At 41.6% G+C, this 17,568-nt stretch overlaps 1 protein-coding gene across 4 annotated transcripts in view; it reads right to left on the bottom strand.

Annotated features, from left to right (window-relative positions):
- Nucleotides 1-17,568, bottom strand: part of LOC140463093 (microtubule cross-linking factor 2-like) — a 121,816-nt gene that overhangs the window by 51,635 nt on the left and 52,613 nt on the right. For 2 of the 4 annotated variants that reach the window (XM_072556808.1, XM_072556805.1), the window contains exons 5-6: nucleotides 16,255-17,544; nucleotides 8,114-8,281 (exon numbers count right to left, since the gene is read on the bottom strand). In XM_072556808.1, the coding sequence (XP_072412909.1) occupies nucleotides 8,114-8,281; nucleotides 16,255-17,544 (1,458 nt within the window). The remainder of the gene's footprint in view (nucleotides 1-8,113; nucleotides 8,282-16,254; nucleotides 17,545-17,568) is intronic. The other 2 variants (XM_072556806.1, XM_072556807.1) reach the window with 2 other exon arrangements.

Below are 17,568 nucleotides of genomic sequence, written 5' to 3' on the forward strand. Positions count from 1 at the left end.
GTTTTTCACACTGTGATTTATAATAAGGATACAAAGATAAAGTAATCCTTACATTATCAACATTGTATATTTGTTCACATGTAAGTACCATGATGCATTAAGAACTTGTACCCTCTCCTGTCACGATTTCCTGATTCAATGGGACTAGAAGATCTGGCTGATTTTTTTGTATATTGGGAAATGGGGGGCAATCTCCCTGCTCCTTCTAATGATAGGCTTTGAAATGGAAATCTGTTCAAAGAGTGGAGCTGGAAGCCTTTGGTTTGACAGCTGTTCTATTATGAATGCTTGGCCAGGTTTCAAAAGCTTCAGTTCTGCAGGTGGTCTTACTGATCCAAGAATGACAAACTGTTGCAAATCTACTTTAAAAGAAAATGTTTATGATAGGTTTTTCTTTGCTGGTTTAAAAATCCAATTGGCAGTTAAGAGATTACAATTTGTTCGCTTGGGTTTTTGACTTCAACATCAATGAAAATGAATTTAAGATCAGTTTTTTTTAAAAGATTGTTAGGAGGTTTAATTTTATTTTCCCCAATGACTGTGAAGTATTTCCCAAGTCTATTGCATGACTTTTGAGGATTATATGTAATGCACGCTGGGAAAGTGATGATAAATGCAAAAGGGTGGAGTGGCACTGCTCTGGGGAAATTGGGGAGGCATTGAATGGAATGGAGTTGATCAAGGCAGTAATGTTTAAGGGGCTTTTAGGAGCCAGCCTGCTGTGTTGGAGACTGAACTGGGCTTTCCAATCCACTCCAAACTCTCACCCTTATGTGTTCTTGCAACTCACAAAATTCACTGTGAACCTGAGCAGTGCAAAAAGAGACCAAAAACCCATCACAGACACATGGGTCAGGTATTCATTTTCAGATCTGCAATAAAATGTGCAGATTAGCTTTCCCTGAGAACTTCCTGCAAATTTGACCCCTGGGGCCATATTAGCATTCATTTTGAGACGGTTGGAATACAAGAGCAGGGATGTACTGCTGAGGCTATATAAGGCTCTGGTCAGATTGCATTTGGAATACTGAAAGCAGTTGTGGGCCCTGTAACTAAGGAAGGATGTACTAGTCTTAGGAGTGGTCTAGAGGAGGTTTACAAGAATGATCCTCAGATGAAGGGCTGGTCATATTAGTGGCAGTTGAGGAGTCTGGGTCTCTATGGAGTTTAGAAGGATGTAGGGGGTAGATCTGATTGACACTATGGAGAGTCTGGATACAGTGGACATTGAGAAGGTCCACTAGTAGAAGAGACTAGGACCAGAGGGCATAACCTCAGAGCAAAGATGACGAGGAATTTCTTCAGCCAGAGGATGGTGAAGCTGTGGAACACATTGCTCAAGGCTGTGGAAGCCAAGTCATTTAGGATAGAGATGAATAGGTTCTTAATTAGTAAAGGGATCAAGGCTTATGGGGAGAAAGTGGGAGAATGAGTTTAGGAAACCTATCAGCCATGAACAAATGGTGGCGCAGACTCAATGGGTGGAATGGCCTATTTCTGCACTGATAGCTCATGGGGCAGAGATACAGAAAATAAAATCTATCAAAACAGTAGCAAAAACAGAAACTGATGGAAAAGCTCAGCAGGTCTGGCAGCATCTGCGCAGAGAAACCAGAGTTAACATTTCGGGTCCAGTGACCGTTCCTCTTGAAGACAAAGAGGAACTGGGGAGTTGTGCAGCCCGAAGCCAATCTCTCTTGGAGAGAGGTTGAGGCTGTGCACATTATGGCACATGGCCCTGAGTCTGGTTCTCAGGATGCAGTGAGAGCAGTTGTCTGTGCAATGTTGAATATCGCTGAGATACTAATGATCCTGTGTAGAATTCAAAGCAAGAAGGATGAAACTTGAATTGGAATCCATGTGGGGTGAGTTTGAGTTGGAGGTAATCACTGAGGAATGAGAGGTGGCTGTGGAAACGTGTTTTAGCAAATACCTGGTCAAACACCAGGAGTGACAGCAAAATTAAGAAGGTGGATAATGAAAAAATTGGAATTGAAGTCCTGTTGGAGACAGGAGTAGAACTTCAAGGTGGGCATGCGTAGGAGGAAAGGTCACTTAACCTGAAATGTTAACTCTGCTTTCTCTCCGCAGATGCTGCCAGAACTTCTGAACTTTTCCAGCAATTTCTGTTGTTGCTAATTTACAGCATCCATAGTTCTTTCAACTTCTATCAAAACAACTGTCTGCAAAACTACCTGAAATCCTTTTGAATCCTTTTGACTGATGCAAATCTCCCAATACAAGGTCAGAAACCAAATTCAGCAGAAATATAACTGAAGTGCTTGAGGAATGGCCTTGAAAATGCACAGGAATGAAAAATATACAGACAGAGAACTGAAAATTGCATCCACTAACTGTGCACATCAGTAATGAGGAGGACATATAATTCTTCAGTAAAAGCTGCTGGACTGGACTGGAAAATTACCTCTCTATTTGCCCACATCAAAATCTTTCCTCTTGTACTTTAACTGAGATAGTCAGTCATTCGTCTTTTGCTGAGATAGAGGAGCGTAATTTGAACTTGTACATGAAATACCTGTACACTAACAAAGACAGTAAAATACACTCCCTTTAACTCTGTTGGCATTTACCTCATATAGCCTAGAACTGTGGGATATTGCAAATACCTCCTTCCATAACATGTTTTACAAATCTGTTTGGATACTATTTTTTCACCAAGAATATATTATTTCCCTAAAACCAATGTTCTTTAGCACTCAGAGCTATTTAAATCAACCTGCTCCATTTTATTTTAAAATTTCATGGAAAGGTTTTTTTTTAGCAACAATAGGTAAAATTAGAATGTAAAACAGAAGGAAAGTGGAAATAATTCTTTTAAAAATTTCCTAATTTTCTAGTCCATCTCATTGCTGATACCAATGCAGAATGGACATGTAAGAGGTGCCTTGCCAGTATATGTTAAACACAACTTTCTGTCTGGACTATATTTCAGCAGAATAGATGATATGTTCAAAATGAACCATAAATATACTGTCATTTACTCAAAATATCTCCATGTACATTTCTCAGGGTTTTTATTGAGAAGATAAAGTGCAATGATTTTACTAATGATGGGAAAACTTATTTCTGACTTCAAAAATGTGTGGTGCTGAAGATATGTTAAAGTCTTGCCTGCTCTGCTTCCACCTTTCAGATCTTTGCCTTCTGCATTAACCTTTGCACAAATATTCTGATTGTTCTGATAATACTTCTCATATTTTAATTTCCAAAAGCTGAAAATTTACTTGATGCTCCTAAATTACAGATCATGAGAATTCCTCTACATCTTCCCTTCTTGTTGTTTCAGAGGATGTGTGGACAGAGGAGAAGCCAGGTATGGGTACAATCTAAGTATGATGGAATATTAACCACCTACCTGGTGTATAGTTGTAACAATGCTCAAAAGATTAACACCATCCAGGACAAAAGCAGTCATTTAACCAGCATGCCTGTTATGGGAATCAATGTTCATCACCCCCACCAGTACATAATGGCTTTCTTTATTTCATCCAGAGGTAAACTGCAGCAACTTGCCAAAGTTACTTCAACAGCACATTCCTTTACTGCATTATAATATTTGGAAAGACAAGAACAATAACATTGTGGGAATACCATTACATCTAAATTCCTCTCCAAGTCACAGATCATAATGACTGGTCATAAACTTCATTGCTGATGAGTCAATATCTAGGATCTCCCCAGCAACATTGCGGTTGAAACCACAGTTAAAATAGGGCTCATCACTAATACCCCAGAAGAATCAGGGATAGATAATATATTTGGCTACCCACAGAAAATGTGCCCTATTCCAATGGCAAACAGTCATTGTGTTAAGCTACAGTCAGGGATGGACATCTCTGTTGGCCGTTGAAAAGACCACAAACCTTTGGATTATCCTCAAGCCACCTGAAAAGATTCAGGCCAATTGGTCAATCAAATCATGTCAATACGTATGTGGATAATACGTGTTTGTTACGCACTCATTTCTCAGCATCAGCATGATTGGAGAACTGTCACAAGGTGTAGTTTTCTAAGTTGAGTGTAGCAACACCACACTCTCGACTCTGATCTCCAGCATTATGTCCAAACTTGCTGCTGACCATGTTTAAAGGTGGCCTTTTACTTTTCACAGGACCTTGTGGACAGACACTAATCCATCACCATTTACACCATGAACTGAAGACACCTCAGGAAGCTTGCCTTTAGGTCACTGACTTGCAGAATTTTTAAGTGGACCCATTACTATGCAGTAATCACCCCGATCCACTTTCAACCCCACAATCCAGTACATGTTAGCCCACTGTAAGACTACTTACCCTATGAATCAGCACAGCCCCTGTGGCCCCTCCAATCCAACACAACCCCACTCTGGCAGTGCTAACCACTTGGAACACTGCCTGCAACCTCTAAAACTACACTGAACACCCCCCCCCCCAAAATTGTCTACCTGCCCCTATGGCACACACCCACATTCTCCAAACAACTTCGATTCTACTATAGCACCGGTGTGACTCAGAAGCCAGGGATTTGGATGGTAAGCTGAAACGTCATTTGGGGAGGAAAGTGGGATCAGGTGACCAGTGAGCATTGTGAAATGAGAGGGTGAAGAATGAGATCCAGGGCTGTGGGGGAATAGGAGGTCATTAAACAGCAGGGGATCGGGGGGTGTGAGGTAGGAATTGGTGTGAGAGTAGTTTTGGGAAGTTCTGGATCTGGTCCTAAATTAGCTCCCTGGAATGTCTGATGCTGTTGTCATCCTCAACAGCAGCAGATGTTTCAGTGTTTACTGCCATTGGGATTGCTAGGTATGAGCCAATATATTTGATCAGGGAATGTTTGCGCAACAGGGTTACTAAAGCATTAAAGATCACAGCATATAGAAAGGAGATCCTGTGGAACAAGTATGTAAGAATCATGGGTGACACCAATGACAGAACAGGCCAACTGGCACACAGCCAAAGATAAGTTACAACAAGAGTAGTAAAAAGAATCTCCTCATACAACATCCTCAATAACTGAATAATCCCAGTAAGAGAAGTCACTACACTGGCAGACTGCTGGGTTTCAGCAATTAACTGGTGTGATGAATGAATGTAAGTTTAATCAAATTTAATGTTCACCCAGTTTCCTAATACTTCCTTCTCTTTCACACTTGGTTTAAGTGAGAGGAATGGTTTCTGTCTGTTATGTATTGCAGATGAGACTGTGTGACAGAGAATAACCAAGAGCAGACACAAGAAACTGGGAAAGGTATATGCCATCTTGGTGCTTGGGAGAGATAACCTTCATTGTCTTTATGGTCTCTGGTCCCAGGATCTGTAGAATGACGTTTGTAAATGTATTTAAGCACCTGAAGGTGTGGACTTTCCTGCTGCACAAAGATGAACCTTCATGTTATTTGAAGCTTTGTCTAAAAGTAATAAGAAGTTTAGAGCTTTGAAGACAGATGTTGAATACCCACCACCCAATGTCTTATCCTCAGGTCTATGGAAATTAACATTAAGCATCTAATCTTTTTTGGTTGCTTGCTGTGAGGTCTGAGCTTTGAAGATGCAAGTCAAGGAATTGGCTGAATTTTCACAATGATGGCTCTGAAAATTTTCCTTGCAGCATTACATGTATGCACGTGAATCTGTGAAAGAATTGTTGGAATGCCACCTTAATCAAGCAAAGACATGCCAAGAGGAAATCTTTGTAGGATGCTTACTTTGCTTACATCATTCTGGCAGTCTTATCTCTGTGCTTTTCCTGAGGTTGCCAAACTTGTACCACACCTGTTGCCCATTCTTGTAGATGTTAGGAAATGCCATTCACCCTTTTGACCAACTCCTCTCTGATGCAAACCTTGCTAAACTCCTTTGGTTTCCTTGCTCCAACAGCCCACCCAGAACCATATCCAAGATGAGGCAAGTTTCTTTCCCTCTGCTCTTCCATGAAACTGAAAATATAAGACCTGCTGCCATAAATTGTGTGTATGCCTCGAAGACTCTTCCTTTTTAATAAAAGCAGCAGTCCTTCAAGAACTATCACTGGGGGTTCTGGCTGCCTAAACTCCCAACATGAGATTCAATCCACACTGGGAAGTTATTAAAGCCATTTGATTACGACAGCCTCAGAAGACTGCAGGATGTTAACCCTCACCCAAATTAATGAGCGTGAACCTTCGAAATCTGGTCCTGTTGCTTCAACGCTAGGTTAGAAAAATCGCATATCATGGTTATGAAGAGACATCACCATGAAGCAAACCTATGATTTCATGATATCCTTCTAGTCTTCTTCTGAAGGAACCAATTCATAATGGGTACCTGGAATCCACCTAGGTCCTTGTCCAAATGGTGGTTCTTCCTTATTTCTCATTCATTTGAAGGATATGGGTGCCACTGGCTGGGCCAGCAATTATTGTTCATCCCTAATTGCTCAGATGACAGTTACGATTCAACCACAAGTTGAATTGGCTTGATGAAAGAAATAGAGGGCGGTGGTGGAGGGTTTTTTTTGGATTGGAGGCCTGTGACCAGCAATGTTCTGCAAGGGGGATCCACTGTCTTTTGTCATTTATATCAACGATTTGGCTGAGAATATAGGAAGCATGGTTAATATGTTTATGGGAGACACCAAAATTGGTGGTATAGTGGACAGTGAAGGTGGTTATCTCAGAGTGCATCGGGATCTTGGTCAGCTGGGCCAATGAGCTGAGGACTGGTAGATAGAATTCAATTTAGATAAATCTGAGGAGTGACATTTTGGTAAGGCAAATCAGGGCAGGACTTATACACTCAATGGTAGGGTCTTGGGGTGTGTTGTCTAACAGAGATGACTAAGGATTCAGGTACACAGTTCCTTGAAAGTTGTGTCACAGGTTGACACAGTGGTGAAGGCGGCTTGCTTTCATTGGTCAGCGAATTGAGTACAGGAGTGGGGACACCATGTTACAGCTGGACAGAACCATAGTGAGGTCAACACTGTGTATTGTTCTGGTTGCCCTCTTAAAGAAAGATTATTATTAAATTGGAAAGGGCGCTGAAAAGATTTACAAGAATACTACTGGAACTGGAGGGTTTGAGTTATAAGGAGAGGTCGGACAGGCTGGGACTTTTTTCCTCTGGTACATAGAAGGTTGAGGGGTGATCTTATACAGGTTAAATAAAATCATGAAAGGCATAGATAAGGTGAATAGCAAAGGTCTTTTCCCTAGGGTAGGGGAGTACAAAATTAGACAGCATAATTTTAAGGTGAGATGGAAAAGATTTGAAAGGGACCTGAAAGGGGGAACATTTTCACACGTTCATATGTGAAACGAATTGCCTCAGGAAGTGGTAGATGCAAGTCCAGTTACAACATTTAAAAGATATTTGAACAGGTACACGAATAGGAAAGATTTAGAGCGATATGGGCCAAATGGCAGCAAATGGGTCTAGTTTAGTTTGGGAAGCTTGGTCAGCATGGATGAATTGGACTGAAGGCTCTATTTCCATGCTGTATGACTCTATGAGGCTATTGATCCATGAGTGGAATCACAGATTGTCACAATTCGAACATGGCTACTGTTAACCACCATGTAATAAGCAGCTAGAGGTAGTTTGACTATTCCAGGGTCAGGAAGGCTGATTGTAACATTGACAGTATTTCTCCAACAATAAGCAATCTCCCACTATTTTCATCCAATGTTACGTATTTCTTTGGAGAACAATAAATCTCTGTCTTAAGACAGGCAAACAATTCACTCATCACATTACAAAACCAATCCAACAGATTGTCATTCAGATTTCAATTATTACATTCAAATTTGTGCATTTAGCTGTCGCTTGAGTATTTAGCATCAAATGTCAACACCAGAAAATCAGCAGTATCTCAATGAATCACTGTAGAAATTCAACATATTTACCAAGAATTAGATTTTTAAGCTCTATATGCATCCACTTACAATTTGAAAAGATGAATATAGTTGGTTGCATACAATATTCACAGTAAAGTAACACAATGTCTCTCAGACCATGGGGATTTGTTTTTTATATATTTGCATTCATGAAGACAGATACTGAAAAGACGATATCATATTTTCCATTATCAGCTTGTAGCTTTATTACAGACATAGATGATTTTATAAATTTACCTCTGAAGCATAGGAGTCACTTTCCTCATGGGTGTAGATGTTATAATCCTTAGCTGTATAATCCTTGGCATTTTCTCCGTACTCCTTGGTATCAGAATTGGCTACACAGATCTCCGGGGTATGGCTAACATCTTGCTGCCAGTCCACTTGATCCCTAAAGTCAGGCTGCTGCATGCATGGGCAAGTTAATGAAAACAAAACAAAGGATAGGGAAGGAACAAAGAAACAAAAACTGGGTATAGTAAACATTGAAAAAACTACAAGACAAAGAAAAGTATGAAAAGGAAAGACATCTTTATTACAGTGGCATAAGAGAGTGTCGTAAACAAAATTAAAAAGACAATGAGTAGAATTATGGGCTGATTTGTTTGAAAAAAAGAGAAAAAAGAGAAAAGAGAGAGTGTGCAAACACCAGTTACGGTGCACATGCAGTGAATGATGTGGGGGTTAAACCAACAACATGCAGGCAACAGAGCTCAGATTCAACCAAGGGTGTGCATGCACTTCTTGGAAACACTCTGAAGCAATAAAAAGTTGTGAACCCTAACTGACTAAGCTACAAAAGCATCTGCCCATTTAGCCAAAGAGCCAGTATCCAGTGCACACTACTTCAGGTTCACCATCTCACGACTTAACCATTTACACAAATATCCCATTGGAAGCGCTTCATTTGTTCACAATGAAGCATCATTGTAGAATACTGAAACCTTGGTAAGATGCACTTTACTCAAATGTTTTGTGCTGAACAACTGAGCTATCCAAACATTTGAATTAAGCAAAATAAATAACGGTGCAGCATGCCAATGCTGAAAGAAGCTAGTTAAAGTAAGCAACTTTGAAATTGTCCACTTGGAATTCAAAGTTGCTGTTAAAAATATCTGCTTAATTGCTATTCAAATAAATAAAAGCTTAATGATATAGAGAACTACAGTGATTAAAACAGCTATGCCCTCAGCTCCTTAGCCTCACGGTTTTGTTTTGGAATCTAATGTATGATCACGAAGTGATTGAAGGAGAAATACATTGATGCATTGTGGTAGTTTGTGCCCAAGGCCCATACTTTAGTTTCTATGGCTACACTGATTTTTTTATTGAATCAAAAATGCTGCTTAAAATAACCTTTATCTCTACCCATTTCATGCTATTCACTTGAATCTATTGACTTTCTCCTGTGGTAGTTAAGTTCACTCTCAACTACCTTTCCTAAATGGCTATTACTCTTGTGTGGTCTCGGCAGTCAACATTTAATTAGGTTATTTTGAAGATGACAGTGACAAAAGCCCAGTCTGATTTTATCTTCACCCCAAAAATGGATTTTTAGCATGGGCTGCGGTGATCAAGAGCATGAACCACAGGTGACTTTTTCCTATCCTTAACCAATTACAGTGTTAGCTAAATGCAACCAATTTATACAGATCAGGATTGAAATTTGGGAGCTGAATTTTTGTGGAGTAGGGCCTTTAGAAGCTGTGGCTGAAACGCAGAACACATTCCCTGCTAAAATCATTTTTAGCTGCTAAGTAAAAGGGACAGGAGCCTGATTTATATTTTCCTTACGCAGAATTCTGTCAAATTACATTTTAAACTTAGGGACCTTAATTTAGAGTTAGAGGTTGGTACCTGACCAGGTTGCGAGGCTGGATAAGGTCACCTCTCGGATATATCCCTTACATCGGGCAACTAATTAGAAGAAAAGAACAGACTACAAGGCCCGCTTGGTGAAGAGTGTGCAATAACGCTAGCAAGTTGCAAGGATTAAAAAACGGTGCAGCAGCTATCTGCACTTGGGTGACAGGAAGGCAACATGCAGCCAGAGCCAGGAACTAGCAGTGCCACCATAGAGGGCAGCTTGAATGAGGAAGAAGGGATACTATAAATATACAATCACTGAATGTATCTTGGCCTAAATGAGAGGTACTGCAGGAAAAGGCCCTGAATGTCAAGAATGAATGGTTAATCATCTGTGCCACTGGAGGAAAATTTCAGATCACAATCAACTGATGCCAATTTCCTGTTTGGTTGTCCTCAGATGTACCATGTTTCTCAACCTCCAGCTGGCTGACTCCCTTCAAGTATCTCTGCAACATCTCTAAATTGACGATGCCCGCTGCATTACCAGTCACCAACATATTCTTTAGTTATGCAAACTCCTTCCAAACTCACGCTCGCAGCGTTTCTCCTCTGTCTGGGACAGAAGTTATTCCCTCAGCATTGCAGCTCCTCCTCCGAAACCTAAAACGGTCCTAGTTGCAGAAGTAGGATGCCATCTCTCCCACACCTTCTGGAGTTGTCCTCCCCCGCACAACAAAGCTGAAAGCATATCAATGTGCAAGGTGCCTTACTTTATTCAGTGCAACATAACGACGTGTGTTGACATGCAGAACCCTGGTCATCTGGTTATACAGAGATTGACTTTGCTTGAGTGTTGATCATTGGCAAAGGTGGCAGTGAAAGTGTTGGGTGGCCTGGCAGTGTGGTCATGCAGGGTGTGCTCTGATTGCATGTGCCTCTGTGACACCGTAGTCTGTGTGACACAGTTTGTCACAATGATGAGGATAATAGATTTGATTGACTGTATGCTAATAGACCGTGAGCAAAATGAAGGGAAGTCGCTCTGAATGCAGCATCTAAAAATGATCACCTGGCCATTACAATAGTCTCAGTTAATGCAGAACGTTGGAACCGGAAACTGTGTGGTCCTTTATTAGAAAAGGTGCAGAGACAACATTAAACTCTTTTCTATTGAAATTAATGGTTGGCTATCCAATGACCAACACCATGGAGGTCCATTACACTGGATCTGAGATATGAACGGTCACCCTCCTCCTTCTGGGATTGGTGACTGACTTGGAAAATTGCCCAACTCAAGCTACCTGTCTTGGTTGTGAAACCTTGAGGTTTCTCACATCTGTCCCATTCAGAGTGAAGCTGCTGAGGTACAGGAGACCCACTATGTCTTCAAAGGGTAAGTTTGGCCAAAATAAATGCACATATTGATGCAGAGGTAATGCTTTGCTCTGATACAAATTCCATTTTAAAACGTCATGTATTTTAGAAAGATTTACCAAATAATATGCAACTTTAAACAAAAGTCTCTAATTGACTAATGTCGCTGGTGGCAACAGTAAATTTTCATTCAAGCTGGACAGTTTTTTTAAAATATCGTGGCTTACATATGGTGGGGCAGGTGGTTGGAGGGAGAGAGGAGGGACAGTGAGGGAGGGAGAAGGGAGAAGGGTGAGTGAGGGAAGGAGGAAGGGGTGGAGGATTGGGAAGGGTGGGACGAGAGGGAGGGAGTGAGGGGGGCAGAGAGAGAGAGAGATACACACAGAGACAGACTTAGAGACAGAAAAGGAGGTAGGATGCAGGGGTAGAGAAGCTGACAATACTGAATACTCTGCTTTCTTCATAGCGATGGGCACTTTGTCTTCCATGGTCTTCAGCAGGAGGGAGAAGGGTCAGCTGCTACTGTGGTACAGATGCACTTAATTTGGATTCATGCATTTGGCAAGTGCTGTTATAATTCTGTCTGGCCTGCTGAGTATTTCCAGCATTTTCTATTTACATTAATCATTCATTGGCTAGTTTCTTGTTATTGTTATTGAGCGATTACCCATAATGCCAAAGCAGACTACAAACATGTGCAGATTGTGATATGACCTGGCCACGATAGGCTGAAGGAAGTGTCACTGGCGTCACCTGGCTGGGAATGAAGAGGTGGGGCAATGAGAAGGGTGAGGGGAAGGCTGGGACTGACAAAACCGAGCTTTCCCTTCCTGGCACCATCTGCAGTAGAGCTTTCCACTGGTTCTGCTGAGCAAGGGTTTTATCCTGGAGCTGGCAGGCTGTGTTGAAATGATCCTGTTGGCATTGTTTTTATGATCAAGCCTATTCTTTACTTGAAGGATATTGTACTTTTCTTTGTTTACTTGTTTTCACATCTGCTATAGACTAATGACACTCAAATAGTTGAGTGTCATCTTTTGTTATGACCTCGCTCTACAGTGAGGTTTGTGGGCAGCACCACCTTTGTTCATGGCAGCTGCTGTTCTATGTTTCTGCATGCATATGGTAGTGCTCCCAATAAACACAGCCTTGTGGAAAGGATGTCTGGGCACTCACTCAAATCGTTCAATATGTTGCAAGAATTAAGTTTCTTGAATGATTAAATAACACTCGGCTGAGTTTCACAGGTCTGTAATACATTCCAGAGAATGCCAAATATCGACATGAGTACGCAATAATGAAATTGGAGGGAAGGAATCTCAGCTGTTCAGTTATATAGTCATACAGCATGGAAACAGACCCTTTGGTCCAACCAGTCCATGCCTATATGTTCCCAAACTAACCTAGTCCCACTTGCCTGCATTTGACTACGCAACAGTCCATCTTCCATAGTTACACCGGCACCACTTCCCACCTCTTCCTCCACTACATTGATAACTGCATTGGCGCCACCTCGTGCTCCTGCTAGGAGGTTGAGCAATTCATCAACTTCACCAACTTCATCAACACATTTCACCCTGACCTTAAATTTACCTGGACCATCTTTGATACCTCCCTCCCCTTCCTGGACCTCTCCATCTCCATTAATGACGACCGACTTGACACCGACATTTTTTACAACCCCACCGACTCCCACAGCTACCTGGATTACACCTCTTCCCACCCTTCCACCTGCAAAAATGCCATTCCATATTCCCAATTTCTCTGCTCCCAGGAGGACCAGTTCCACCACAGAACACACCAGATGGCCTCCTTCTTTAGAGACTGCAATTTCCCTTCCCACATGGTTAAAGATGCCCTCCAACGCATCTCGTCCACATCCTGCACCTCTGCCCTCAGACCCCACCCCTTCAAACGTAACAAGAACAGAACCCCCCTGGTGCCCATCTTCCACCCTACCAACTTTTGCATAAACCAAATCATCCGCCGACATTTCCGCCACCTCCAAACGGACCCCACCACCAGGGATTTCCCTCCCCACCCCTTTCTGCCTTCCGCAAAGACCATTCCCTCCGTGACTACCTGGTCAGGTCCACGTCCCCCAACAACCCACCCTCCCGTCCTGGTACCTTCCCCTGCCACCGCAGGAATTGCAAAACCTGTGCCCACACCTCCTCCCTCACCTCCATCCAAGGCCCCAAAGGAGCCTTTCACATCCATCAAAGTTTTACCTGCACATCCACCAATATCATTTATTGTATCCGTTGCTCCCGATGCGGTCTCCTCTACATTGGGGAGACTGTACGCCTCTTAGCAGAATGCTTTAGGGAACATCTCTGGGACACTCAAAACCAATCAACCACGCCGCCCTGTGGCCCAACATTTCAACTCCCCCTCCCAGTCAGCCGAGGATGTGGAGGTCCTGGGCCTCCTTCACTTCTGCTCCCTCACCATCTGACACCTGGAGGAAGAACGCCTCATCTTCTGCCTCGGAACACTTCAATCCCAGGGCATTAATGTGGACTTCACCAGTTTCCTCATTTCCCCTTCCCCCACCTCACCCCAGCTCCAAACTTCCAGCTCTGCACTGTCCCCATGACTTGTCCTACCTGCTTATCTTCCTTTCCACCTATCCACTCCACCCTCCTCTCTGACCTATCACCTTCATCCCCACCCCCATTCACCTATTGTACTCTATGCTACTTTCTCCCCACCCCCACCCTCCTCTCATTTATCTCTCTACCCTGTAGGCACTCGGCCTCTATTCCTGATGAAGGGCTTTTCCTCAAAACGTCGATTTTCCTGCTCCTCGGATGCTGACTGAACTGCTGTGCTTTTCGAACACTACTCTAGTCTAGAATCCAATTTAATAATACCCTTCCTATAACAGGACAACCAGAACTGCACACATTACTCCAGAAGAAGCCTCACCAACATCCTATACAATCTCAATATAACGCCCCAACGCCCATATACAACGATCTGAGCAATGAAGACAAACACAATAATTGTCTTCTTAAGCACTCTGTCTACGAATGATGCAAATTTCAAAGAATTATGTACCTGAGCCCCTAGGTCGCTCTATTCAACAACACTATGTAGGAGAAAGTGAGGACTGCAAATGCTGGAGAGTCAGGGTTGAAAAGTGTGGCGCTGGAAAAGCACAGCCAACATTTGGACCCTGCCATTAATTGTACAAGTCCTATCCTAGTTTGTTTTACCAAAATGCTATGCCTCGCATTTATGTAAATTAAACTCCATCTACTACTTCTCAGCCCATTGACCCAACTGATCAAGACCCCTTTGTAATCTTAAGATAACCTTCTTCACCATCACTATATCACCAGTTTTGATTTCATCTGCAAACTTGCTAATCTTGCCTCCTACATTTTCATTCAAATCATTTATATAGATGACAAACAAACCCAGTACTGATCACTATGGACTACAACATTAGTGGAATCATACTCATACGCTACCTCAGATTTCCTTGTCTGTCTTGCCAAGCAGCGGTGAAATTGTGTTCTTGAAATCATTTTTAAAACTCTTTGTGGGGAATTAGTTGGTTTGTTAGAGAGATGGTTAAGGTATGGTACTGAATGACCTTATGCAGGTTTAATTCCCATACCAACTGGAGATTTCATGGACCTGCCTCTCATTTTGTCCAAACTCACTGTCGCGCGGTATGTTTCAATTTGATTTTCACCAATTGTCTCTTGCTCTGTCTCTATGGAAACAGATGTCTATGGTCCTTTTCAATCCATGGCTAATTACCATTTTTAAAACACACAATATATGCAGCTCCTGCTTATTGTTTGATATCGGGCCCTTCAGTCAAATAAAAATTGAGAACTACTGTTTCACATTGCAATGGTGATAAATGCTAACATTTTAAAAATATCTCATTGGATTTAAAGCATTCTGCATGCCCTTAGCTTGTGGAAGGCACTATATAAATGTTTTTTCCTCCTTTCATTCAATTATGATGTAGAACATTTTAAATTGTTGCCTAGTCCATGACTGCCCTGGTTGGTCAATAGTAAGTGTAGATGGTGCTCTGGATAAACCCATTCCACTATACTGGCCAGAGTCGACGAGTTAGAGCAAGGGGCTGAAATTAGTTTACCCAGATCCTCTTTTTCAGTTATAGGTCATTAATACGCCTTTTGCTGTAAGGATTTTGCTGGGCGAAGCCTGATAATTCTCATTCTAGCCTAATTATCGTGGATAAATGAAAAAATGCAATTTATTTGCACAATGTGTATCTCTGAAGATCTGGAAAATACATTGTAATATTCAGATGTGACCTTTATGAGCTTATAAAGATAAGTGCTGATTGGAATTCAAATCCTAATCCCGTATCAAGTATTATGTAATGGTCGGAGTTCCAACTCTTTATTTTCAGGTTGGTAGGGATCCTTGGGGATGCAATTTAAGAACATACAAACTTAAACACAGGATACGTTAAGAATGCAATATATGTGATGCACCTTAGGGAATTCAGACTCTGATACATTGAAACAGGTGATCACTTTGCAAGCCTGTAGGCCTGTTACAGCGCATTTCCTGATGGGAGTGCATATCAGGAATTTGAGTACAGAGGATGACATACCCAAATTCCGAATCTGCACTCCCTGTTGTGTGGAGTTCTGCAGCATGAGCACAAACCTGTAAATGATTCCAAGTTGATTCTAATTTAAGAAACTTATAGTGAACTTTATAACAAAAGGCTTCAGAGCACTGAAATTATTCCATTTGATTTCAAGCTAGTGATAACTCGAATAAGTGACAATCCAAATATTTCCAATCCTTTAAATAATTTGCTTTAATTAAGAATAACTATGGACCTCATTATATTACCAACTACAATTATTTATCTGTCCAAACTTCAACAACAATTGGCTTTATTGAGATAGAGGACCAAAATAAGCACAATGGCTTAATTTTTTCCATTCATTCATACACATGCATCATTTTCTTGTACCATGCACACTTCATTGGTACAAAGCTCCATGCTGATTTAAGGTGTTGGTTGCATGCAATGAGTTGTTAGCTCTTCTGTTGTTAATGTTAGAGAAACTTAATTGAGGGTTCACTTTAGAAAACTTTTAATACTATTGTTATTTCAACTGTGTAGCATGACAAACCAGGAATTATCACAGGAACAAGAAGGTGCAGGAGAAAGATTCTTTTACCTTTAAATCTGCTGCAAAGTCTTTTCCAACAGAATCCATGGGCAAGTCCTGAGACATTGTTGTCATTGTGGATAGAAAGCTTGCTGATTCTGTTAGATGGGGTAAAGGGGACAAACTTCTGCTTTCTTCTCTGATAGTTTCGCCCAGACAATCAATTTTCTCAGTAACTGATGCCAACTCAGTCTTTAAGCCAAGTAGCCTTGAATTAATGCTGCTCATTAGTTTAGGATCATTGGCATTAGCAGCTTCATCATTACTTTCACTGAAGGATTGATTTGGCAAATCAATAGTTGAACAAAGCTTAACACCAGAATTTAAGCCACTTGTGTCTGAAATTAAGAGATCAATGACTTCGCGAACAAGTTCAGCTTGATCTTTAATGCTAAACAGAATCTCCAGGTCTTTTCTTCCAAAGAATTTTGCAGCAACATCATCATGATCAGCAATTCTGCTGCTTCCACTACCAGAGGTTCTCTCTTGGGTTTCCCTTGAATCATTTTCTCCTCCAACTGGTACTTCTCTCCTTGGCTGGGGTGAAGACATCTCTGCAGAGTCACTAATGTCAGCATCAAGCTCTCGGGAACATTTTTGGCAGTGGTAGGATGCCAAGTCATAACGCTGAAGGTTTGAAACGAGCACACGATTCTCATATTCCAGCTTTTTGACTTTCCCATTGAGGTCATTGATTTGGAGTCTTGCTGTCATTAGCTCTTCTTGAGAAGGTTCGGTCAACGAGGGACAACTATCTGACCATGACGACTCCTGATTGGACTCAGATTTATATCTATTCAGTTCATTCATGAGGTGCTTATTTTGGTCCTCCATCTCAATTAAGGATCGCCTCAGAAGCTCTGCCTCCTCTTCCACAAACTGAAGGTGACGCCTGAGCTCCCCAACATTCTCCCCAAACTCACCGTAGCTTGTGCTGGTAATTCCCAGTCTGATATCCTGGTTTGAGGAGTCTTTCTCACTGTGACCCTTTAGATCATCCATTTCGGCTTTCAGTCCACGGTTTTCAACCTCCAGCTCAACTGTTCTTCTGCTCAAAATGTTGGCTTCTTCTTCGACCAGCTTTAGATGCAATTTTAGCTCAGCTTCTCTGACATGAGGAGATTCTCCAATGTCACCAATAGACACCGCATTGTCCAAATCACCATAGAGAGAGCTGTACTTCACTAGCTCCTCTCGCATGTTTTCATTCTCTTTTACTAACTTGGTCAGCTTTTTGCACATCACAGCTGCTTCTTCTTTGGCAAAATGGAGCTGACATTTCAGATCAGCACTATCCTCCTATATTTAATCAAGAAAAATTAT

Source organism: Chiloscyllium punctatum, chromosome 37, assembly GCF_047496795.1.
Source record: "Chiloscyllium punctatum isolate Juve2018m chromosome 37, sChiPun1.3, whole genome shotgun sequence".
NCBI lineage: Eukaryota > Metazoa > Chordata > Chondrichthyes > Orectolobiformes > Hemiscylliidae > Chiloscyllium > Chiloscyllium punctatum.